General features: G+C 37.6%; 1 protein-coding gene across 1 annotated transcript; it reads left to right on the top strand.

Moving 5' to 3' along the window:
• Nucleotides 1-258: 258 nt before the first annotated feature.
• On the top strand, nt 259-23,603 carry KASH5 (KASH domain containing 5). Its single transcript, XM_081933822.1, has 11 exons — nt 259-359; nt 5,302-5,364; nt 7,603-7,783; nt 16,625-16,786; nt 17,230-17,347; nt 20,333-20,383; nt 20,875-20,952; nt 21,086-21,142; nt 21,748-21,807; nt 22,176-22,240; nt 22,711-23,603. Exons 1-11 carry the CDS (start codon nt 284-286, stop codon nt 22,817-22,819), a joined length of 1,020 nt encoding a protein of 339 aa, XP_081789948.1. The 5' UTR covers nt 259-283; the 3' UTR covers nt 22,820-23,603.
• The last annotated feature ends 1,550 nt before the right edge of the window (nt 23,604-25,153 follow it).

Genomic DNA, 25,153 nt, shown 5'->3' with positions numbered 1-25,153 from the left:
TGATTTTGTAACATTCATATTTTAAATGTTTATCAGATTTTTGCACAATGAATACATGGGAAGCTTTGATGCCCAATTTATAAATGACTTATTTGTGGACATTCCGTTGGATATTTTATTACAACCATAAAGCCTGCTATGGGTATTAACTAAAGAGATTTCTTTTTTAATAGGTTGTAGAACTTATGGTTTGTTTGTTGCAATATGATAAAAATGTCATTTTTTTCCTATGAAAGAATTCTATTGTAGATCAAAGCCTTCAGTGAGGAAGTACTCATTAGTGATGATGGATCATGCTTATCACAACACTCTTGAGAATACAACAGTTGTGCAATTAACTGCAGTTTTGTCAGCAGATAGTAAGTATTAGCTATTCCTGAATTTATTAATATTATAGCAGTTTATATTTAGTGTAGTGAGTATCGGCTTTATGAATCATTATTCCTTCCTATTTAACTGTATTAAAATTAATGTATACTTTAGTTTTTATTGCCATCTTATTTTTTTTTTTTATTAAAAGAGTTTTGTACAAACAAATTTTCCCCCTTTTCACCCCCCCTCCACACAATATAAATCTCATACAAATGCTATACCCCCCCAACCCCCCCGCAAAAATTCACATTCAAATATTATACCAAACACTTTACCCCCTCCCCTCCCCCCATCTTAAAATAGATTACTCATAACCCCTCTCCTCCCAACAAAAACTATATAAATTACTCTTAAATTAATAATAACACATTGATCATTTTCTAAGCTAATTTAACATCTATAACTCTTAATATAAATTTCTCCTAGCCTAACAATGTTTCATTAGTCCCATCTTCTAATTTATTCATACATATATATTGCCCCACCCTCCACCCTAACCCTCCCCCACCTCCCACACAAACCCATCCCCCTGACTTCCGCTGTATACCACTCTAACAATTCCAAACATCCCATATACTATTTACTCAGATCATCTATCGGTCTAAACATTCTTACCTAAAGGCTAGATAATAACTCCTAGTCTGGTATTTATTCTGTATATAATCAATCCATTTTGCCCATTCCTGTGTGTAATCCTCCTGTTTCTGAGCTTTTAAGAAAGCTGAAATTTTTGCCATTTCAGCGAACCCCGCCACCTTCTGAATCCATTGATCAATTGTCGGCAAAAAATCTTTTTTCCAATGTTGCGCAATCAACAACCTAGCTGCTGTAACCATATACAAGGCCAATTTTGTTTCCCCTTTGGTAAAATCCTTAACTATACCCAATAAAAACATTTGCGGAGTGAATTGTATTCTTTTCTTAAATACATTCTGCATAACCCACCATATTTTTATCCAAAAAGCTTTAACCTTGTTACAAGTCCACCATACATGAAAAAAGGTAGCATCTAGACACCCGCATCTCCAACATTTTGGTTGAACATTTGGGTACATTTATGTATGACAAAGTTCCAGATACAACTGGCTGCCAGTTTTATTTAAATGAGAAACAATTCAGTAAGATATCATTACGACAATTGGATGAGATATGCATAGGCTGTATTTGGATATGCAATTTTTTGGAGGTCAGTAGCATTGGGTGTGTGTGTGTTGGACTTTGTCCTTGTGATTACCTAGAGACTCTAAGCTGATGCCCTGCTTTATGCTCCCCCATGGCTCTGCCAGTCTCTGTCCAACAGCACCTAGATAATTAAACATTTGCATACTTTGACTCAAAAGAATGTTTATTCTTAAAGCTTTTGATTCTTTAAATATAGGGGTATAACTAACTTATGTGCTACCAAAATTGCACAATTCCTGACAATTTGTGATTATAAAAATATAATGCACAAAATGTAAAAAGTGATAATCAAATTAAACTTGAACATTGAAATAAACCTTAACAAATTTTAAAATGTGATGGCACCCATCCATATTAGGGCATATCAATTTTTCAGAACCCTCTAGAACAACTCCATTTGACGGGTTTTCAAAAAAGATAATGTGACCTCTAGAAGAAGAATATTCTTCTGATTCAGGTCTCTCCTAGATTTCATCTCTTGTAGCCTGGGAACCCACCCTCAAATAGCAGAAACAAATTGGATAAGAAGAGATGGTTTTGCAATACTAGGAACCAACCATTTAGGGTTTTAAAGGGTAACCCTTTCAGTCTGGAAACCTATTAGAAGCCAGTACATCACCCACAATATAGAGGGTATGTTTATATGGTTACATTCTGCACCAATTCCAATTTTCAGGTTGTTCTCAAAGCACATTGTAGTAGTCTATCCTAATGGTGTTGAGGGAATGAATGAAAATATTATTTGCCAGGTATTTTCACTCAGGGTCTCTGTATACTAGATGAAGCTAAATTAAGGTGGTCTTTATATCCTAGCAATGACTTGGAGTCCTGAAATGTCGCAGACTTGCTCTTTCAGGAAGAGTGCTACCCCATCCAGAGTAATTGCTGGAACAGACAGCAACTGCCTTATTAGAGTTCAGTCTCACTCGTTTTGTCCTGTCTAGATCCTCACAGCTTCCATGTACTGAATTAAGATAGTCATGATATCTGTATTGGAATTTGGAAACAAAAAAAAAAGCATGGAAAAAGAGGGTTATTTCAGCCTTAAGAAATCAGCAATGCCTCAATCTAGGAATTTATGGAGGTGGGATGAGGGACAAAGAACATGCATTTATGTACTTATTAACAAATGACAACTATGGGCTTTTCTTAATTTAGTTTTCAAAATAAGTAAGTTATTCATTTCTTCCTGAAATTAAACTCATTATGTGTCAATCTTGCTTCTTTGGATATACAGCTGTTGGGGGTTGACAATATTTGGCTCAATCCAGGGTACAATATACTGCTGAGTTTAATCAGCATTCTGATGATATCAGTCTTTGAAATGATGGGTGATTAAACAGAAGAGGTAAAAGGAAATCCTCTGTGGGACTATCAAGTGAGTGCCCAAGGGAATCACCCACTTAGGTAGAAGTGGAACCACAATAAAAAGTTCCTCCAGTTTTCAATCCTGGATATGATCATATGGATCATATGACCATTTATCATATTATGATACATATGATCATAATATGGCCAGTGGTATTAAATGAGCCTGGAGATCACCAAGGATCAGAAGCCAATTCACAGTTCAAGCCATTCCTGCCCCATGCCCATGTCTGAATTCTAAACTGAAAAAAGTTCAGATATTTCATTACCCCTAAAAGACTTTACAGCTGGAGTCAAAGCATCTTTTTAGCACTCCCTAAAAAGGAGATGTTGGAAACAGTAGTGATGTAGTAATTAGCAATGGTTCAGATACTTTTTTTTCTTCCTTTAGAGTAAATACAGGAATTTGACAAATAGAGACTGTAGATCAGTGGTTCCCAAAGTGGGCGGTACACCCTCTGGAGGGCGGTGGAATGATTTAGGGGGCGCTAAGAAGCAAGTGGGGCGGCAGGGGGGCACTAAGAAGCAAGAGGGGCAGCAGGCGGCAGAGAAGGAGCTGTACTGAGACTACAGCTTCAGCTGGCCAGCCTGCCATAAATGCCCTTTCTTCGTTGATCTACTCGATACTACCACTGCTGCTGCTGTCTGCCGCGGCAACTTAAGCAACAACAGAATCGATCCTAATTATCAGCGGCCTCAACCACCACCCAGCAAAAGAGAGAGAGAGAGAGAACATACAAAGAGCGTGCAACCGAGGAGGACAGGGAGTCGAAACAACTAAATCGGAAGACACCGAACCACTCCCACGCGGCGGTTATGCACATGCCGCTCAGGCTTTTTTCCTCCCCCCTCTCCAGACCGAGCACCATGGCTCGGAACGTGCATGCTCCCTGAGCCCACTGCAAACATGGGCCACTCCCGTCCTCCCCCCTCCCCGTCCAGTCGAATGGTTGCTTCTGGCCTCTTGCATACCGCGCATTCCATGGGGTAGGCAGTCAGTCGGCGTACGTTCCGCCAATCCGCGCACTGCACCAAGGATGGCAGTATCGTGTTCCGCAGGCAGGGAGCCCTCTTTTCTGCGGGCGCGCGAAGGGCGATCCCAGGACCAGGGATTCCCATATGTACATGTGGCAACAAATCCTCCGGCGACAAAAAAAAGGGGGTCGTGGGTGATGTTCCTTGGGTGGGAAGGGGGCAGCAGGGCAATGGCCAAAGGGAATTTTGACGTGGGTGAAGACGAAGCAAGTTTTGTATGAACTCCAGGGGCAAACTGGTAGGAAACGGGCTGCTCTTTTTAAGTGTCTTTTAAGACAAACCATCACCCAAAACTACTGGAAACTAGAGCCAGGAGTTAATTCCACCAAAAAGGCTCCTCTGATATAATAGGAGAGGAAAACAGTTCTGATGCTTTTAGAGCAGTGTCTCTCAACCTTGACAACTTGAAGATGGCTGGACTTCAACTCCCAGAATTCCCTAGCCAGTATTCCCTGGCTGGGGAATTTTGGGAGTTGAAGTCCAGACATCTTCAAGTTGCCAAGGTTGGGAAACATTGCACTCTGCTAAGTGACTTAAAACCAGACATTGGCAAACTGGTATCACTTCATCAAGCCCATCCATCACATTAAGAATTTACTGAACAGTGAAGTAGTTACTAAATTTTACTAAGTTTACTAAGTTACTAGTTACTAAGGTTCTTGATAAATGACTATCAGACTTTGAAAACCTGGTATCACTGGATCATGTTCAACAATTTTGTTGAATTAACATTAACTAAAAAGGTTTTTAAATTGGATTTTGAATAAATGTGCAATTAATTGTTATAGTTTTGAATTTTCCTGTTACAAACCGCCAGGCCACATGACCCCCCCCAGCTACGCCCACCAAACCACACCCACAGAACCGGTAGTAAAAAAATTGAATTCCACCACTGGGTTGGGGGCATTGAGGATCAGTTTGTAGCACCAAAGGGGCGGTGGACTGAAAAAGTTTGGGAACCACTGCTGTAGATATGTAACCATATATATGTATAGCTCAGAGCAAGTATCATTGAAATCAGTTTGATTTGTATTCCCACTGGCAAATGTAACATCCTAAGATTTTCTATGTATGTTCCAAAAGAAAAAGCTAGCAGTCATTTTATACAACCGAAAGAGATAGATTTCAGAATCAGTTATAAAAAGTTCAGAATCACTGACCATAGAGAACCAGTTAAGATTTTTCTTCTTTGATTTTTTTTTAAAAAGAGAAAAAAGGTCAAGAGTAGGCTGAGCAAATCTTAAGAAAAACATCCACATTTTTATTAAATGTAACTTCCTAATGCCTTAGCAATACCACGGGATAGCATTGGTATCAGCAATAAGAATATCATTTTGAATGCAGGCCAGTACTCGGAAGAACACGTTCTAAAATGCACATTCAAAGCATGTGATCCAGAAGAAACAGGTAAAAAACATTTTAATATCATTTGGAAGCACTTAGCATTTAATCAAAGAACTGCTCTTTATTTTGCTAAGAGGTTTTGAGAATATAATATTATTTTACCAATGTACTCCAACAGAAAATCTCAGTTAATGGAGTTTGATTTAATGGTAGTCCTTGCTTTACAAGTAGCCTATTTAGCAACTGTGTGAAGTTACGATGACATAAGTAACTTTACAAATGGTCCTCACAGTTAGATTCCCATGGATACATGATTGCCATTTATGTGCTTCACAACCAGCTTCTGACAAGCAGAGTCAATAGAGAAGCTAGCAGTGAAATCTCAAGTCACAGTCATGTGACATCTCACTTAATGATCATGTTGCTTAGTGACAGATTTACCAGTCTCAATTGTTAAGGGACAGAAAGTCCCAGTTCTTAAGTAAAGACTATCTGTATTTTTTTAGTCTTAGATCTTGCTAGCCATTATCCAAGTATATCTTCATTTTAAGAGGGATATAAGTTTGAAAAACAAATGAAACCTACAATGATGATGAGAAACTAACTGATGAGAATGAGAAACTAACATAATTTTTCATGCTTATGTACTATAGAAGCATATACGACAGAGTCCAGGATGGCAATGATGTTTCGTTATATGCAGGTTCTCCTCATTCTAACTAGTGAATTCTGTAGTAAAATATTTTTGTAAGGGAGTAGGTAAAGAGCATTCAAGGACATAAATCATTTTGTCACGACTTAAAGCATTTTTATATCACCACTCAGCAGTTGATGAACTGCTGTAGGGTCTTTCTGATAGCTCAGTAAGAATACTATCTACCAGTCCTTGACCTGATAGAAAAGTATGTTAACATAATACCCCATTGCAATCCTTATTCTGCCACAGTAAAAAATTTTTGTGAATGGCTCATCTTTATTTATTGTGGGTCAAGTTTAAAAAAACATTGGATTCTCTGGTTTCATTTTCCTTACCATCAAATTTTTACCTGCTAGCAGAAGAAACATCTACCAGTCACTTTTCTTATGTTTGATGAGGAGTGCTTAAATGGGTACTTAGAATCCTCTCATGGGTCCTTTTGCAATCCCTCTTCTGCACCTGTGACCTGTCACATTATTTCTTAACAAGTTCTAGTGCTATTCTGAAAGAATGCTAAGCCTGAGCAAAAATAGCTCAGCTGATAGGTAAAATATAGACGAGGGATGCAGAGTGAAGTGGGAGGGAGTGATGACAACAAGCAAACCCAGTCTTCAATTAGTGCTACAAGGGAATAGTCAGGCCTGCAAAAGGGACTAAGCTTAGTCAATTCTGAATTTATCTGTTGCCAGTTGCACTCACTCAATAGCTGAATTAACCTTCATGTACTAAGCACATTCAATACCATAGCACCAAAGACGTAGTAGTTAAAAGTAATTAAATGGAAAAAATATGGCCACAAAAAACTTCAGCACCTAAAAGGCCAATGCAGTACTGTGCTGCATCAACAGAAGGATAGCATCAAAATTCAAAATAATGAGAACTGATAATACTGCTTTATACCACACTAATGAGGCTGCATTTGGAATATTGTGTACAATTCTAGTCACCATTATATAAAAAAAGATGGTGAGACCCTAGAAAATGCAGAGAAGAGCAACAAAGATACTCTCTCTCTCTTCATCTCTCTCTTCCTCTCTCTCTTCCTCTCTCCCTCTCTCTCTCTCTCAATCAGCGTAGCTGAAAAATGAACTTATTTTATCTTTTTTTTAAAAAGGTTTTGTTATTAAATGGCATGTATAAAGTTAATGTAGAAAAGATAATATAATTAACAGGGAAATGATATATTATGCTGAAAATGTTTTAAAATTTAGTGAAAATGTTTAGGGTATTTTAGACCTTTCTCTACTTAAATACTGAGGTTTCAGAACAATATTTTGCTGCAACTGATTTTTTGTGTGCATAAGAAACTTGTAAAAAATGGAACAAAAATTATTCTAAATTAAGCATTTCAAACAAAATTTTCTTCTGTGAGTTTTCTAAGATTTTATTGATTTACTGAACAGCTAATTCACATAGTTTATTGTAGTGGTTAAAGCACCAGGCTAGAAACATGAGACTGGTGTTCTAGTCTTGCACAAAGCCAACTGGTGAACTTCGACCAGTCGTTCTCTGTCAGCCCTAGGAAGAAGACAATGGCAAACTACCTTTGAAATCTTGCCTGGATTTTATACTCATATTCATGATCCACTTTATTTTGATTATAGGACAGGTTTCGGTTTTTCGCATCATTGAATACTTGCAAGAAATGACAGGGCAAAGCTGTGAAGACTGGAGGCTTCAATCTCTCTACAAGAGATTAGACCCTGAAGAACAAGGGCTTGCTGTTGATTTTTTTACCTTCTATACTGTTATGAAAGATTGGATTGCAGACTGTCAACAGGAAGGGTGAGTATTAACAGTATTCAGAAATTGTCTTACACCAATTTGATCTGGCACCAATTTTAACTTTCCCTGATAAATCCATTTGTACTATAAGAGTTCTCAAATGTTGTGATGTTGCGATATTATATTAAAGAAAGTTAGGCATGATAAAAAAAATTGTTTGACTTTATGTGCATGTCACCAATTTCCAAAGGCCTTACCTGTCACGATGTTAAAAAGTTTGCTAGGCCTGAACTGACATTCAAGAGTTAAACTAAGAAAGAGTTATTGCGCAGGTCATAAAAGTTCTTATCTGAAAGTGATTTATTGCGCATGCGTCACACATTCCAGAATTCCTTTCTTCTTTGTTCGGCTGCCAACTTGGCAACCGGAGCTTTTATTATCAAAATGTAACCAATTAGTTATTTTCTGTTTCATTTACTTTTATTATTTTATTATTAAAGTTTGTTTATTAATTAGAATACTTCTTAAAGACTTTTATTTTTCTTAATATCTCAAAAGATATGCGGAAGGGAATCAGCCCGATCCATTGATCTCAAATTTCTCCAGGGCGTTTTTCCCCTGACAACTTGGTATGCAGAGGTTGGTTGATGATACCAGCTGAGATGGCTACAATTTATGGCTGTATTTTCCCTTCATGCTATCTTATGATAACCGACTAAAAGCTAATTAGCAATGTCGAAGAGAAAGAGAAGAAAAAAACGCGGACATGGAAAGCGCTCGAAAGAATCCATTCCCTCAGACACAGAGGAGCAAGATTCTTCAGGTGCCGAGCCAGATGTGGGGGAAGGAGCTACAGAAGGCAAGATCTACGGACTGAGGTCAGTAAATCTCCCTCATTATCAAGATACAATTAATGAACGGCAAAAGTCTAAACGGCAACTGCCGGCAGAAAAAAAATCCTCCCACGCAGAAAGCAGATTTTATGAATCCTCCCCAGATGATTACGAAGAAATGCAAAGCTACCTTTATCAATTAAAACGTTTTGAAAAATATGCTAGGGACGCGAGAGAGTGCTTTGAGGAGATGAAGAGGAGTAGGAGGAGCTCCCCCACTCCCAAAATGTCTGAGGACGCCATCTTGTCTTCAAAACAACAGCCTAAGACACACCCCACAGAGTTCATTGGTCAATTAGAACAAAGAGACATGTACACGTCACCGAGGTCACGTGGTCCCTTTGAGTCAACTGAACTTCCGCACACGTATAGACGACTGCAGCCAAAAAGTGAGGCTGCACTGCCATCTGCTGGCGGAGAAAAATCATTACAGCAAAAGATGATGCAGCTTCGTGAAAGTTTTAAAGATTTAGCTATGAGCCCTTTAGAAGCCAAAACTTTGCCTCCAAAGGTTAAGTCTTCAACACCCCCTGGCGGTGCGGAATCCTCCCTAGATGGAAAAAGGCAAAGCCAAAGGCGAATTCGAGGAAGCCAATTTGATGTTGCCACGCAAAGGCCAATGAAGCAACCCCAGCATCCCCTGGTTCAACAACCAGCTTTGCAACCAGATCAACAAATTGTTCCGATGCACATTCCTCAGCAGGTATTCACAGTCACCCCCTTGACTGGTGAGTCCAAATTAAAGGAGTCAGGAGAGAATTATAAAGCCTGGGTCAGTGAAATTGCGCTCTTGCTTCGAAGAGAAAGCACACATTCCATGATTTTTAATCCTCCTCCTCAGCCCTGGACACCTGCAATGAGAGACCTGGAAAACAGAGCAATCACGACTTTACTCATGTCAATGGAAATTGAGATCCAAGGTATCTTTCCACCTGATGCAACTGCCCAAGAAATTTGGGCTATTTTGGAAGATTGCTACAGGCCCGTTTCAATTGAATCTTCATGTTTGCTCATGTCTGAGTTCCATGGTTCGAAGTTGAAACCTGGTGAACGAATTGGTGGACATTTGACCAAACTGAAAAGAATGAGAAGTGAATTGAGACAAAATGGCCATGTAATCGATGATATCCAAATGATTAGCATCATCATTAACTCATTGAATTATGAATGGAAAGATGCTGTTGCAAAGATTAACTACGTGCCTATTGCTCAACGCACAGTTAACCACGTTTGCAGACTTTTAGTGGAAGACGAAGCTATCAGGTTAGCTACACCACATCTGCAACGGCCCCCAGCATCAAAGGCTCCAGCCAGACGTCCCTTCCGAGGAAGAGGCTACGCTCCAAGGATGCCAAAATGCTACACCTGCAACCGTGTGGGACATGACGCCCGGGATTGTCCCCAACGAGTTCCAGCTCCCGTCACGTACCAGCCCAGAGGAACAGATTCCAGAGGCAGAGGTAGAGGCGGAAGACAAGGTCGTCGTGGTCCAAGGCGTAATCCACAAGCTCCACTTGTAACACTGGCCATAACCAACGTTCCACAACCTGATCCAAAGTTCGACAGACGTCTTTTGTGGACTTTGGACAGTGGAGCAGCTGTGCACGTTACCCACAGAAGGGAACTTTTCACAGAGATGGGCGAACCAGAGCCCGAGTATCGAGAACTGTATTCCTTCACCAACCACACTTGCAAGGTTATGGGAAAAGGAACTGTTTACATTGAAGAACTCGATACACACATCCCTGATGTTTATTACATACCTTCAGCAACCAGTAATTTGCTTAGTCAAAGTCACTTGTCTAGAGATTTAAAGTTCCAGGTTCACCACCTCGAAAAAGCAAGTTACTTAGTTAAAGATGGAGATATTGTTGCTGAAACTATGCTGATTGGTGGTGTTTATTACTTAAAGCCAAAGCCTAAAGGGCAAGCACAGGCAAGTATGCAAACTCCAAAAAGGCACAACGCGAACCCAGAGAGAGTTGTCCCAGAGAGAGAAAACGTTACTGTGCCAAAGGCTCCTAAAGCCAACAAACAGAGAAAACAAAAACAGATTGCTCAGAGCAAGCCTGAGGGTCCTCATGAAACTGTTAATGTTGAGAATTCACTAACTGGTAAACCTTTACATTCCAGGTGTATTCACAAGTGGCACAGAAGATTGGGACATGCCAGTTTCCGTGTTCTTAGAAAGATGCCGGAGTTCGCAAAAGGTTTGGATCTAAAGGGGTGTAAGGTGTTTTTGGATTGTGCGGTTTGCAAAAAGGCTAAATCCAAGGCGGCAGCAATTCCAAAACACGCTACACGCCGGTCAACACGCATTTTTGATTTGGTACACACTGACATAGTGGGTCCTTTCCCACCAACACTTGGTGGCAGAAAGTATTTTTTAACAATTGTAGATAATCATTCTAGATATGGATTTGTATATCCTATGAAAGAGAAATCTGAGACCTTTCAGATCTTTAAAGACTTTGCAGCTTTTGTTTCTACACAATACCAAGTTCGCATCGCCAGAATCCAGAGTGACCGTGGTGCAGAATTCATGTCTCAGCGTTTCCAGGACTGGATGCGTAAGAATGGAATTCTTCATCAGACATCTGCTCCATATACACCGGCTCATAACGGAGTCGTAGAAAGAAGACAAGGGGTTCTACAAACCATGATGCGTTGTCTTCTAGAAGATGCCAATCTCAGTAACACATACTGGGGTGAAGCAATCAAGTATGCAAATTACATTGTCAACCGTACTTGGAGCAGTGTAATCAATCAAACTCCTTTCTACATGCTGTATGGCTACAAGCCTGATCTCAAGAACCTACACATTTTTGGTTCATATGCTATGGTGAACACTCCCTTAAGTCAAAGAAGAAAGGGAGGTACAGTAGCAAAGAGACTGAGATTTATGGGTATTGATGATAATTCAAAATGGTTCAAATTCATTGATACTAAACATGTGATTGTTATTTCACAATCTGCTAATTTTGAGGAAGATATTGACTGGTCCAGGATTCATTCCAATGATCCTGAAGTTTATTTTCCTAGAGATGGTGTTCCAGATGCCACGCAGCCTGATGACAATTCGCAGGCAGATATTCCTTCTACCAGTTCTTCACAACCTGATGTTCCGTCTTCGCAAGCCGCGGATGCTGATGCTAGCGACGAACGTGAGGACGAGGATGATGATGAAGAAGAAGAAGAAGACTGGACTGATGTTCCTAGACGTTCCAAGAGGGCCACAAAAGGAATCCCTCCACAACGTTATTCATGGCAACTGACAAAGTCACCATTACCTTTGATTTGCAACGTTACTCTTCCTCCTGAGACATTCACACAAATCAAACAGCTTCCTGATTCAGAACAAGACAAGTGGTATGATGCAATGCAGGATGAAATGGACAGTTTAAAGAAACTTAATGTATTCACACCTGCAAAACCTCCAGCAAACAAGAAAGTCATTGGCACTCGATGGGTCTACAGAATCAAGAAGAAACCGAATGGTGAGTCTTTATACAAAGCCAGACTTGTAGCTCAGGGTTTCGCTCAACGTTATCCTGAGGACTACACAAACACTTACTCACCAACAGTCAGAACTGAAAGTGTAAAAATTGCCTTAACCACTGCAACTATTCTTGGTTTAGAAGTTTTCCAATTTGATGTGGACACAGCTTATCTACATGCAGACCTAGATGAAGAGATCTACGTGAGAAGCCCTCCAGGATTCCAAAAGCAAGAAGGGAATACTTGGTTCCTGAACAAAAGTCTTTATGGTCTGAAACAGTCAGGTTTAATGTGGTATTTATGTCTTACTGACAAACTAAATTCAATGGGCTTTATTAAGTCCGAAACTGATGAATGCGTGTTCACAAAAAGATCTAACAATGCATATGAGATAATTCTTGTTTATGTTGATGATATTGTTTATATTGGTCCAAATAAGAAAATGAGTGAGATTTTTGCCAAAAGTTTGCAGAGATACTTCACACTAAAATCTTTAGGACACATTAGCACTTATTTAGGTGTTCAAATTGAAAAGACACAGAAGAGGTTTAGTCTTTCACAAGAAGAGAAAATTGATCACATTCTACATCATTGCAACATGAAAGATGCTAGCACAACAAAGACACCCATGCAAACAGATTTTCACAACTTAACACATGAACCAAGTCCTGAGTTCGAGGATCAAACACTTTATCGTTCAGTCATTGGTTCACTATTATACATTAGTAGTTGGACCAGACCTGACATCGCACTTAGTGTTAATCTTTTATCACGACACGTAGGTAAGGCAACACAATTTCATTGGTCATGCATTAAGAAGTTGTTGAAATACCTGAAACACACTAAACACATGAAGTTATTGCTAGAACCAACACACGCTGATCAACCAAAGTTGATTTGTTTTGCTGACGCCGACTGGGCGAGCGACAAGAAGTCACGCAAAAGCACTTCTGGTTACATGATGTTCCTGAATGGTTGTCCTGTTTACTGGCAAGTGAGAAAACAGAGTTTTGTTTCATGTTCATCTACGGAAGCTGAATATGCTTGTGTTTCAGATGCTTGTAATTCTCTAACGTGGTTTGATGCTTTGATCACAGATATCTGGACACGTCCGATTCGACCAATCACCGTGATGGAAGATAATGTATCTGTGGTTTATATTTCTGAGTCACATTTTACAGGTTCTAGGTCCAGACACATTGACATTCGTTATCAAAACACAAAGCAATTAGTTAAGCAAGGTTTTGTTAAATTGCAATATGTTTCTACACATGATCAGATCGCAGACATGCTTAACAAACCACTTGCCGCAAATCAACACGAGTATCTGCGAAAGAAGATGTGCCTTAATTGATGATTTGATGACGTCAGCCCAGACTAGCAAAAGAAGGGGTGTCACGATGTTAAAAAGTTTGCTAGGCCTGAACTGACATTCAAGAGTTAAACTAAGAAAGAGTTATTGCGCAGGTCATAAAAGTTCTTATCTGAAAGTGATTTATTGCGCATGCGTCACACATTCCAGAATTCCTTTCTTCTTTGTTCGGCTGCCAACTTGGCAACCGGAGCTTTTATTATCAAAATGTAACCAATTAGTTATTTTCTGTTTCATTTACTTTTATTATTTTATTATTAAAGTTTGTTTATTAATTAGAATACTTCTTAAAGACTTTTATTTTTCTTAATATCTCAAAAGATATGCGGAAGGGAATCAGCCCGATCCATTGATCTCAAATTTCTCCAGGACGTTTTTCCCCTGACATTACCTGGCTAACAATGAACAATAAACAATGAACATTTAGAATCCTCCAAAACCAAGTACATAGAAAATCAAAATCTATATAAATAAGCCATGTGATGCAGATTTGATTTGCATATTATGGAGTTCCTCTATTGCTATCTGGAAAGGAAAATTTTTACAAGTTTTTCTGAAAAAAAGGGATGAAATTAAAAAATTGCCCTGTAATTATTGCATTCTCAGTACTGGTATTAGCTACTCGGTTTGGAAATGGAAATGTTGGAAGTTGTAATATAGCATTTCTGGAGGGCATCTATTTAATTATGCTTACAAATATCCTGAAGGCAGGCAGCTAAATCTCTTGCCTTGAATCTCAGAGAGGCTGTTAATGGAGTTAATGTTGCATTTTTGGAAGTTTAATCATTAGTATAAAATTGCAGAGTTTAAATTTGTCATACCAGGAGTTATTTCAAGCCAAGAAATCAAAATGATTCAAATAATTGGCATAACCGTGCATTCTAAACATTGATAGAACTGAACATAATCAATAAATGTTACTGCCAAAATGGAATAAGTAAGATAGGGTGTTTCCAAACGTTTTGCTTGTTGATAATAAAATATGGTATACGTTTGTCATCTGTTGATACTTCTGAATTCCTGTTCCTGTTGAATATGGCATTTTTTATGTTTCTTTGCCCCCAATTTAATAAGGATTTATATTTTCATCAAATCTTCTGCAAATGACCTCTTTATTCCAATAGCAAGTTTCTCCTACCCAAAGAGTGAACATTCTTGAATTGTTCATTAAGGTGTTCTACCCATACAGGCAATATTAATTCTGGTTTCTTTAGTCTTTCTTTCTGCTATCTGTTTTTTCATCTATGTTTCTGTGCTTGTAACTGAATATAGGTAGTCTTGAATTAGGAGCATAATTGAGCCCAAAACATTTGATGCTAAGTGAACCATTTGTTAAGTGAATTTTATCCCATTTTATGACTTCGTGCCTCAAGTTTTAAGTGAATCATTGCAATTGTTAATTTAGTAATACAGTGATTAAGTGAATATGGATTCCCCATTGACTTTGCTTGTCAGAAAGTCACAAAAGATGATCATATGACCCCAGGGCATTGCAACCGTCATAAATATGTTTCACTTGCCAAGAATCTGAATTCTGATCATGTGACTATGAGGATACTGCAATGGTTGTAAGTATGAAAAACAGTTACAAGTCACTTTTTTCAGTGCGGTTGTAACTTTGAACAATTACTAAATGAACTGTTGTAAGTCAAGAGCTATGTGTGCTGTTAGTTTCATAATATATCCTCAATCTGAATTTTGCCATCAATATTCATTCATGTTCTGCAATACCCATGCCCTTGATCCTAGGAGATGAGATGCCCTGGTTTTGAAAAGTTAAAATGCATTTGTATAAACATTTTGGTCAAAATATGGCAAACATGGTCTTTTGTTTATTTTAATGACAAACATGATCTTCAGTTTATTTTTATATCAATTCAAAGTGTTATAACTCAAGAAGGTTGGATAAATATTCTACTAACACTTAGTAGGGCAAACAAATTAAGGTTGTGACAAATCAAAAGGTTATTCAATGCCAATTTAGTTCCTCAAATTACTGATTTTCAATGGAGAGAATATCTTTCCCCTTGTTCAGATACAGTATTTATCCATGTGTATAGTATCCATTTGGACCATTAATAACTGGACTTCCAGTGAGATGGTGATGCAGAGGACTGTACACAATTGAATTTCATTTGATACTTCTAAATTTTATTCCATAAATTTTGTGTAGGAACTTTTTTAATTGAAGCACATAGCATGAGTATTAGCTGTTGTTTGACTGCAACAAGCTAAGTTTGCAGAAATGTGGTATGCCAGTAATAAAGAATGTAAACTAAAGGTGGAATGCCAATAAACCTATCTCACATAGTATCAATTTTGAGAAGCATTTGGTAATTATAAATACAGATTGATAAGAATAGTTTTATATTTTTGTTTAGTTTTCTCAATAATACTTTATTAACATGAGTAACTAAATGCTATCAGAAATAACAATATATAGTAGTTTGAGTACAATCTCTTCAACACAATGTAGAAAAAATATGATATACATTAATGCTATTTCAAGATGTAGTATCTTCTGTGAATTCTTATATTCAATCCTTAATCTCTTGCTAAAATAGTTTTAAAAGGATTTATATGCCACAACATGTTATGTAACAGGATAAAAAAAGTTTTTTTAAACAAATATTCTGCTTACTTTGTACATATATATGGTATATGTAGTGATCTGGCTAACTGACTTACTATTTGTCAGCCACTATGAGAACTTTTTGAATAAGAAGTGAGGTGAATAATGTTTTAAATGTAAAATACACATAATATTTGCTATAATAATTGCAATAGTGAAAAGTTACTTGCATTGAACCTGTAGCTTATTCGGCAATAGGAACTATTCATCCACAAGTATTATGAACCTCATAGTTGTAATGAAAAAATTAATGGCTTAAGATAAAATATTTGATCCAATGTTACATACCATATACAGAATATGCAATGCTGAGCGTGGTATAATTAGAATTGTAATAGAATAGAATAAAAATCTTTATTGGCCAAGTGTGATTGGACACAAGAAATTTGTCTTTGGTGCATATGCTGTCAGTGTACATAAAAGAAAAGATACAAGAAAAGATAATGGAATATAATGGCAAAAATCACTTTCCAATTTATTGGCTTTTTCTGTTTTTTCTAAAAAAGGGAAGAAGCTATTGACTTCACAAATAGCATCAAGGACTTACAGCATGACAACAAACAGTTAGCAGTGCAGAATGTTAAACTACAGAGAACTATTGAGGCTGCAGAAGAGCTCAATTCAAGACTCTCTGAAGAGATTTCTCAATTGAAAGGGAAGCTGAGAGGGTAAATGACAGAACTGCCTTACATGGGGCCATTGATAAGGATTAATCTGAGAATGCAACTAATACATTAAAAATGTGGGAAAGCGCTTAGGAAAAGGAAAAAATAATTTGAATATGTTTATGCAACATTATGCATATATTGCTGAAAGTTAAACAGAGAAGTAACTCAATGAGAGATCAGTATAGAGAATCTTTGAAATATTCTCACTCCACTGAACATGTCTTATGCCTCATATGTTTTTCTCTGTCAACATTTTGTTCGCTGTTTTTGGCTTCTGTCTATAGTGCCAGTTTCCCAATATAAGTTTATGCCTAGGTTACCTTCTTTCTTAATTTTGAACTTAATATCTAATTTCTTCCTTTCATTTTCAACTTTGTTGACAGTTCATCACAAAGGCAGAGTTCAGGCTATTATGACTGAACACAATCTTTGTTATATTACAGTAACCAGCAAACACTGGAACAAGCTAAAATCTCAGCAAATGAATTGGAAGATCTGAAAATTTTTTCAAAAAGTATGGAGGAGGAAAATAATAGATTACACACACAAGCACGGCAGTTGGTAGGTCTGTTTGTACATTTAATTTATGTTGTAATCTACCAATATTTTTTCTCTTTTAGGAAATCAAAGTGCATATTTCTTTTACCTTATATTTATTATTTGTTTGGTCTTTTAATTGGAAGGTTCTGTTCTGACTGAGCCTTAGCAGAAACAAGAAACAGACCTGTCCTGAAAAACCCCTCATTATCTCCTGTGAATTAATGACATTCACACACCAAAAAGTCCAGGCAATAATCATTCAAAGAGTTAACTGCAGTAACAGACCTTATCAGTTCCTTGAGATAATTGCCAGACTGGGAGCTTCCAGCTGTAGAGGTGGGAAGCACATGAGCTAAATCATTTGAAATCCCAATGGTTGTCTCCTACAACCACCACTCCCCTTTTCTTTTATTTATTCCCCAGCCAGAGGGGGGCCATTCAGCCTGGGAATGTGTGCCTTGCTTCCCAAGTTGACTTCTTGTCCTTAGTTGTTTTAACAGCTCTACACATGCATCTGGAACAAGCCCCAGCTGTTCTTCCTCCCCACTTATCTCAGCTTCCGAAGGCAGCTGCCTGTCCAGTGGCTGGGAAATGTCGGATGGTCCTGGCTCTATCTATATGCACATTGAGGTTGGGCAGCAGAACTGATTAATTTTTTAGCAGTTGCATGGGAGGTATCACTGCAAACAGTTGGTATATGAAATACTTGAAAGCATTTATTTTCCATTGGCACGTACTCCTGTCACACTCCAGTACCTTGAATCTCCTGCTTCAGACTGGATTTAAGTTACAATTTTAAATAGGAAAGTTAGGAACTCAGAATTCATGTCCTATGGAGTGATTATTGTTCTGACCAACCTTAGCAGAACCAAGAAACAGAACTCCTTGTCCTGAAAAAAACCTTTATTTAACTACTGTGAATTCATGGCATTCATACACAGCAAAGTCCAGGCAATAATCCTTCCAAGGGTTAACTGAAATACAGACCTTCCAGACACAAAGCTGTAAATAAAATTCTCTCAAATAGTCTCTGAGACACAAATCACAATGAACAAATCTCCCTAAATCGAACTGTTGTTTCTCATGATGCCACTCGCCTTCTATGTATTCCCCAGCTAGGGAGGGCCACTCAGTGTCCACGCATGTCTTTCTTTCTGAGTCAGTTCCTGGTACTCAATTATTCTCTCCTGACAGCTCTGCGCATACGCGCATCTGGAACAGGCTCCAGCTGTTCTTCCCCAATTCTCTCTGAGTTTGAAGGCAACTGGGAAATGTCGAATGGCCCCGGATCTATCTCTGCCTCCAATGCAGAGCATCCATCAGAGCCTTCCCCAGACTCCAGGGCTGGCCAAGTTCCTCCCCAACCTCCTCATTGTCTGAGTCTGCCGCCAGCTCTGCTGTCAGCTGGCGGGCAACAACACTATCTCTTACCGCAGAGCCCTTCTCCTGAGACTGAGGATCCGGGTGCGGCCGGGATGGGAATTGGTTGTGGAAGGCCTGTACCAAAGCAGGTGCATGCACAGAGGTCGCATCCTCCCATGTGAAATCCTCCGGCCCATAACTCTTCCACTTGATCAGGTACTGCAGCTGTCCTTTCAGCCACTGGGAGTCTTGAACGCTGCAGTTCTCGTACTTGGGTGGCCCATCTCTGTCACTTGGTTAAACATGGGCATTGGTGCAGGCCGTCGGTAAACCACGACATGGAATGAAATGCATTATCTTCATCAAGCATGTCTACCACCATGAACACAGTCGTAAATCCAGAAAACTGCGGCAAATTCGTGAAGAAGTCCATGAAAATGGCACCCCAGGGTCTCTCTGATGTCAGCAATGGCTGGAGCAGTCCGTCACCACTGCTGGCGCCATACACAGAATGTGTTGTAGGCTTGGACATCATGTAATCGGGGCTACCAGAAAGTAAGAGAAACGAGGTTCAAGGTCTTGAAGAGGCTGAAGTGCCCCATCGCAGGATTGTCATGGCACTGCAAGAGGATAAGTCCCTGGGCATCCCACAGGCACATATACTCTTTCTCAATACTACAAGAGCTCCTTGGTGAATGTCCATGGAGAGGTGGGCCCCATCTCTTCTTGATGTTGCTCTACCATGTGTCATGTTGCTGCGCTTCCTATATCTGAGCCCATAAGTCCACTGGCTGCTGAACCACAGAGAAGGACTCCAAGGAAAGAACCGTCCTGGGTGGGAGCTAGTCTTCGGAGTACTCTGGTTTTGTAGAGAGTGTCCACCCTTTGGTTGCGATTACTCGTAATGTAGGTGACTCGGAAATTTAACCTGGCAAAGAAGAGGGAACACCAAAACCGGCGTTCGTTTAATATCTGGGTGGTCTGCAGGAATTGAAGGTTTTTGTGGTCTGTCCAGACCTCCAGTTGATGTCACCCCCTCCAAATGATGTCTCTAAACCTCAAACGCTACCTTAATGGTGGGCATTTGTGAGTTGCCTCAGGATCAGCACTCGTCTCCCTTTTTAACATTTATGTGAACTTATTGGGAGAAGTCATGCAGAAGTATAGGGTACAGTGTCGATATGCTAATGATATCTAATTCTGCGTTGCCACCCCAAGCTATTATTTCCCAGGTTTTGGAGGCTGTCAAGGTCTGGATGACAGAAAAACTGAAATTGTATTCAATCAAGTTTGAATTGCTGTTGATACATTGAGGTCCTTTGCCACAACGAGAGTTACTTTAGATTTCCTTCATTGAAATCAAACTGCTTTTTGATAACTTTTAAAAATCAAATTATTTTGGTGAACTTTCCTGTAATATGAACATTGTCATTTTTATTGATATTTTGTACTTTTTCAGTTTATGTTACACAGGCATGGTTTCTTTTCTCACTGTGTTAGCAGTTTTTATTCTCTACTGTGGATGTTTCATATTGTATCTCAAGCTTATTTAAAGCTTTACAGTCATGAAAATGTTGTGTTGACAGAACTTTTTTCAAAATTCTTGTGACGGCCATTCAATCAATATTTTTTCTTCTACTTTAGGAAAAAGAGCAGCAGCTTCTATCTGTTAAGATGGATAACCTTCAGGATGAGGTGAGGTAAAGAGGGGAGAGTTCAGAAAATGAAGTTATAGTAGTTATGCCTGAAATAATTGCAGAGCTCACTAATCACTTTAACAGAATTTCAAAGGCAGCAGAAAATTGTACCAGCTTGAAATTTTCTATGCTCATTGCTGATCCCTATCTAACCTCGTTCCAAGTCACTACAATTGCCTAACCTCCCTCTTAGATATTGGATAACAAAGTCTAACCAACATTCTATACCTTAAGGCTGCCTTTGGATAGTGTCAGAATAAAAGTGAGATATTCTTTAACAACTGCACAGGTAATTTTTTATTTCCAAAAGAATCACTGCATGAAATTGCTTAGTCCCCCATAAAAGTGTAATTGTATATATTATCTACTTGTACATTGGATTTTAACATCTTCCTCACTCAGCTGAAAAAGAAACTTGAAACCCATCAGCACCTACTGCCTTGAAACAAAGGTAAGAGACATTAATAATCTGTTGAATTTGTCTTCCAGAACAAAAAGTTGCTTCTAGAAAAAGAAAGGTCAGAGAGTAAAATCAAAGAGCTATTTACAAAGAAAGCCAAAATGAAGGTATGAATGAGCTGAGTTGTCTGCTTAGCTTATTGAAAATGTCATTGTACCACTAGTTGGGTAGTTAACTGCAGTACTTGTAATTTGGCTATATGATTGCAACTACTATATTTGTATTTTTATTTCCTCGTAGTCACAACTCTCTGAGTATGAACATCATATCTTTTGCAAAGAGGCTGCCCTTAATAAGGTCAGTTGTTTGTCCAGGGTATGCTAAATTGAAAATGTAGTTATGTCATAGTGTGGGGAGGTGTAAAATAACTGTGGGTCTTAGGATATTTTGTGCTATTATGGATGATTATAGTAGTTGAAACAACTATTGTTTTAAGGTGATGAAGAGGTTTTGCTATCATAGCTACTATAATAATAAATGCAGGTACCATTTTAAAATTCATCAGCACTAATTTATTAAAGTTGCTTCACTTTCAAACTTTTGCTATGAACCTGAACATTTTTTGCTGCATTTTACAGTAATTCACAATGATTCTTCAGATGTTAAAATAATTGACAACCTCAGCCTAACTTGTTTTGTCTCCCTGCATTTAGGAATCCCTAGGTGTCACTGCAACTTCAAATTTAAATTTAATTTGATTATGAAAAAAGAAATGATAACTAGGCTCAGATCCTCTTCTTGTTGTGCCATATCCGTCATTCGACGTTGGGGATCATGTTGGCAATCCTATTTTTACTAACTAGGTTCAGATAGCTACTTTCAAAATCTTCACTAGAGCACAGTTTGCTTTGTGATGCTGAGTTACTTTCTTGCATGGATTTTATTAATGTTTATATTTACAGAAAATAAAACAAATTGAAGAGCTTACAATAACTCTGGATGAATATCGAATGATGGTACAGGTAATGTACATTTTAATTGTGACAAGAAGGAATCTGTCCAGAGTGTCATTAAGCAATCCAGGCACAAGCTTGCTTGGAATGTCCACAGATTATTATCCTAAACTTTCCCATTTCAGTTACATAATTATAAAAGTATTGGTAACTCAGATTAGGAAGGTGAAGGTTTACATATTTTTCGACCCTTTCTTCAGCTTATTGCAAGTGTTTTACATCAGTGAAATTACTGAAATGTTAATGAAATTGAACATTTCTGTAAAGTAAGTCTATGCAACTTTGTAGATATTCTTGTTTAGCTACTGTCTTGCTTCTTTCCTCTGCACTATTATAGCAGCTGTTGTAAATATTCTTATATTGTACTGTCCATATAGGAATTGAAACTAGAAGTTAATAGGCTTCAAGAACACTTATGTCAATCCTATCAAGACTTAAAAATGTAAGTGCTATCACCATTGGATATTTTTAGTGTGAGAGTTTTAAGATGTACTGTAATGCCTATTGGATACTAATTACTATAATATTTGTTACAAACTGTATTTTTAAGGGAAGACTAAAAAGTGTTATTAAATAAATGTATATATTCCAATAAATTTTGAGGCTAATTTGTAATTACATTATTCCTTTTCACCCTGAATCATGGTCAACCTCATATTTATTCACAAGAAATTATGTAATGCATATGTAATATAAAGGCTTTTTATTATATTAACTTAACTATATCTTAATTTTGGGAAGACTTTTTTATTAAACAAGGAGAAATAAATGATTAATAATATCATATTTTCCAATGTATTTAGTTTTATTATATATATTTAAACCATTTTTCATACCAGATGTATAGCTGCAGAAATGTAACAGAAATGGAAAATTTTCTACAACTCAGCAGTAGTTATTTTCTTGATGCAGGCCACCAACAAACTCTCTACAAAACATGAATGGTCCCATACAGGCATCTGCACAGTCACTCTACAAAGAGATTGAAGAATCACGTAGAGTAAGAAGCATTTCAGTTTAGAGAGTTATGCCATTGCTTTAGATGAACTGATGATAATTTTGGGTATTTTGAACATAAATTGGGAATGTATAAGAATAGAAGACCAAACATGTATCACAAACTTTTTCCATTTAACTGTATCTTATCCATAGAATGAAATGAATAGACAATTGCTACTTGCATTCTTTGAAGTATAAGCAGAGCCAAGTAAGCCCTAGCCAACAAAACTAACTCTGTTAGAATTCTGGAAGACTTGTAAGACCTGGCTGTTTTCCCAGGCCCAATGTTAATTGGAGCCCTTGTGGTTTTGTTTCTTTGTTTGATTCTTTGACTATTAAGACTATGTTTTGTTGTTATGATTTTAATTATTTGAAATTGTAAATTTGCTCAGGATCTTTAAGAGTGGGACAATTATAGTAATTATAGTAAATCTAATAAAACAGTAAACACGACAACTATTAAAATTAAGAAATTTATGAAATAGTTGATTAATCTTTGGAAAGTGTGTAAGGATTGGGATTGTTTGAATTTAAGGGCCAAAAATCACTTTTAAAGTACCTGCTTGCAATTCTTTAAAGCTGTCAGAGTTTCACCCAGGATTTGACAAATTTCTGAAAATTCAAACCTGCAGCCTGGAGCAATATGAAGAGACAAAGACATGACTCAGATCAATAAGTTACTTTTACTGCAGATAGAAGCCCAGATAACTAAGGTCAACTATGTGATCAAGCCCTTGATAAACAATTCATGGTTTAAATATTACAATTCCTCTGCCTGTTTTTATACAATAATGGACAGTCCCACTCATTTCTTAGCCCTGAATGTGCAGGTAATAATAATGCATGTTTTGGTAATAGTACTGTTTGATCTCACATTGTTTGTTTTTGGCTTTAGTCAGTCCACACAAAAATAACTGCATCTTTTCCTGGAATTGTATAATTCCGTTCATATTCCTTAGAAGTTGAATGTAAGGAATTGCAATTGTGTTATCTGTATCCATGTTCCAAAACACATCTTTTTTTTTAGATTTAAAGCTTTGCACAATACCTGAACTGTATATGTTACTATTAAATTATAATTAAAGTTGGATGATCACACCTATGCTGTCTTATAGTGAATTAGTAGTCATTACCAACTCAATCAGCATGGAGTTGTCACACTACAGTCCAGTACTAGAATGGAGTTATCACATTACAGGCCAATCTTAGATTGATACAGTTATAATATATATAACGTATGTAGTAGAAACATGGAGGGGAATAGCGTTTTGCCAAGAACAAAATATTTTACTCTGAGTGTTAGAAAAAAAATCTCTCATGAAATGCTATATTAATAAGTATTAAATTGTATACAACATTCCTCAAACTATGACTTGATTATACCTTTGTTATATGTAGCAGGAAATCAGTAAGGAGTGTGGCTTGCCTAGTCCTTTGTATAGGATGTTGAATTCTTTGGTGATACAGCCAGTAGCTGAAGGAAGCATTGATTGCTTGGCAGAACAGGTAAATATAGAATCACAAGTACATTGGGTTTCCCCTCCCCTCTTTCCCTGAAAACCTGAATTATAATGATACATACTCATAGCAGTGAGCACGAGTTTGATTCCTGCTTTAATAACGGCAAATGATTCCAAAAGTTGATTTGGACACATTTCTTCAGTAGCCCCTACTTCTGTTTTTAGGTTTTTAAAAAAAAACAAATTAATTCCAAGTGATATCTGCAGCTAATTCAACATTGCATGTCCAGCTTTCAGCAGATACTGTTCGGGATTTCAATAGACATGTGAACATCCCTTCAAGTCTATTTAGACATATTCCCATCAGCAGAAGGTGACTGATCAGCCAACAATGACTGATTTTCAGCCCTTTTGCTTTTGGAAATCTGCCATAATGGATTAAAACAATCCAAGTTTATCGCCAAGATAAACTTATTATTATTAATTTGGAACTATTTGGATGAACAATGTAGTGTTAAAATTAATATATGCTTAATTAGAATTCAAAGCATCACCTTTATTCCTTCATATAAAAGATAGAATCTCATTTTCTTTAACTATCTGAGCAATAATTGTCTGGATATTTGAAACTTATATATGATAGCACTACTTTCATAACCTTTTTAAGTAGGTTAAAAAGTTCTGCTCTCAGTCTTCTTAAGAACTGATAAAGAACCTAATGTGAGATTTATTGTTTTGGCAACTATTCTTTTTCTTTTTCTCTAGGAACATAACAAGAAAGGGTTAGATGATATCAAAGCATTACTTCCAGTTTCACATAGCTTGTCTCAGTTAAGCCTTTTGGCTGATGATAAACTAATATTGAAGATTCAGGAACATACACAAAAGCAAAATAA

Source organism: Natrix helvetica, assembly GCF_964273705.1.
Source record: "Natrix helvetica genome assembly, chromosome: Z".
Taxonomy (NCBI): Eukaryota; Metazoa; Chordata; class Lepidosauria; order Squamata; family Natricidae; genus Natrix; species Natrix helvetica.
This window is presented reverse-complemented; position numbering and strand designations above follow the sequence as displayed.

Coding starts and splice junctions, on each gene's coding strand:
- KASH5 (XM_081933822.1), top strand. CDS start 284: ATGATGGATCATGCTTATCACAACACTCTTGAGAATACAACAGTTGTG. Junction 360..5,301: donor TGCAGTTTTGTCAGCAGATA/GTAAGTATTAGC, acceptor TTTTGAATGCAG/GCCAGTACTCGGAAGAACAC. Junction 5,365..7,602: donor ATGTGATCCAGAAGAAACAG/GTAAAAAACATT, acceptor TTTTGATTATAG/GACAGGTTTCGGTTTTTCGC.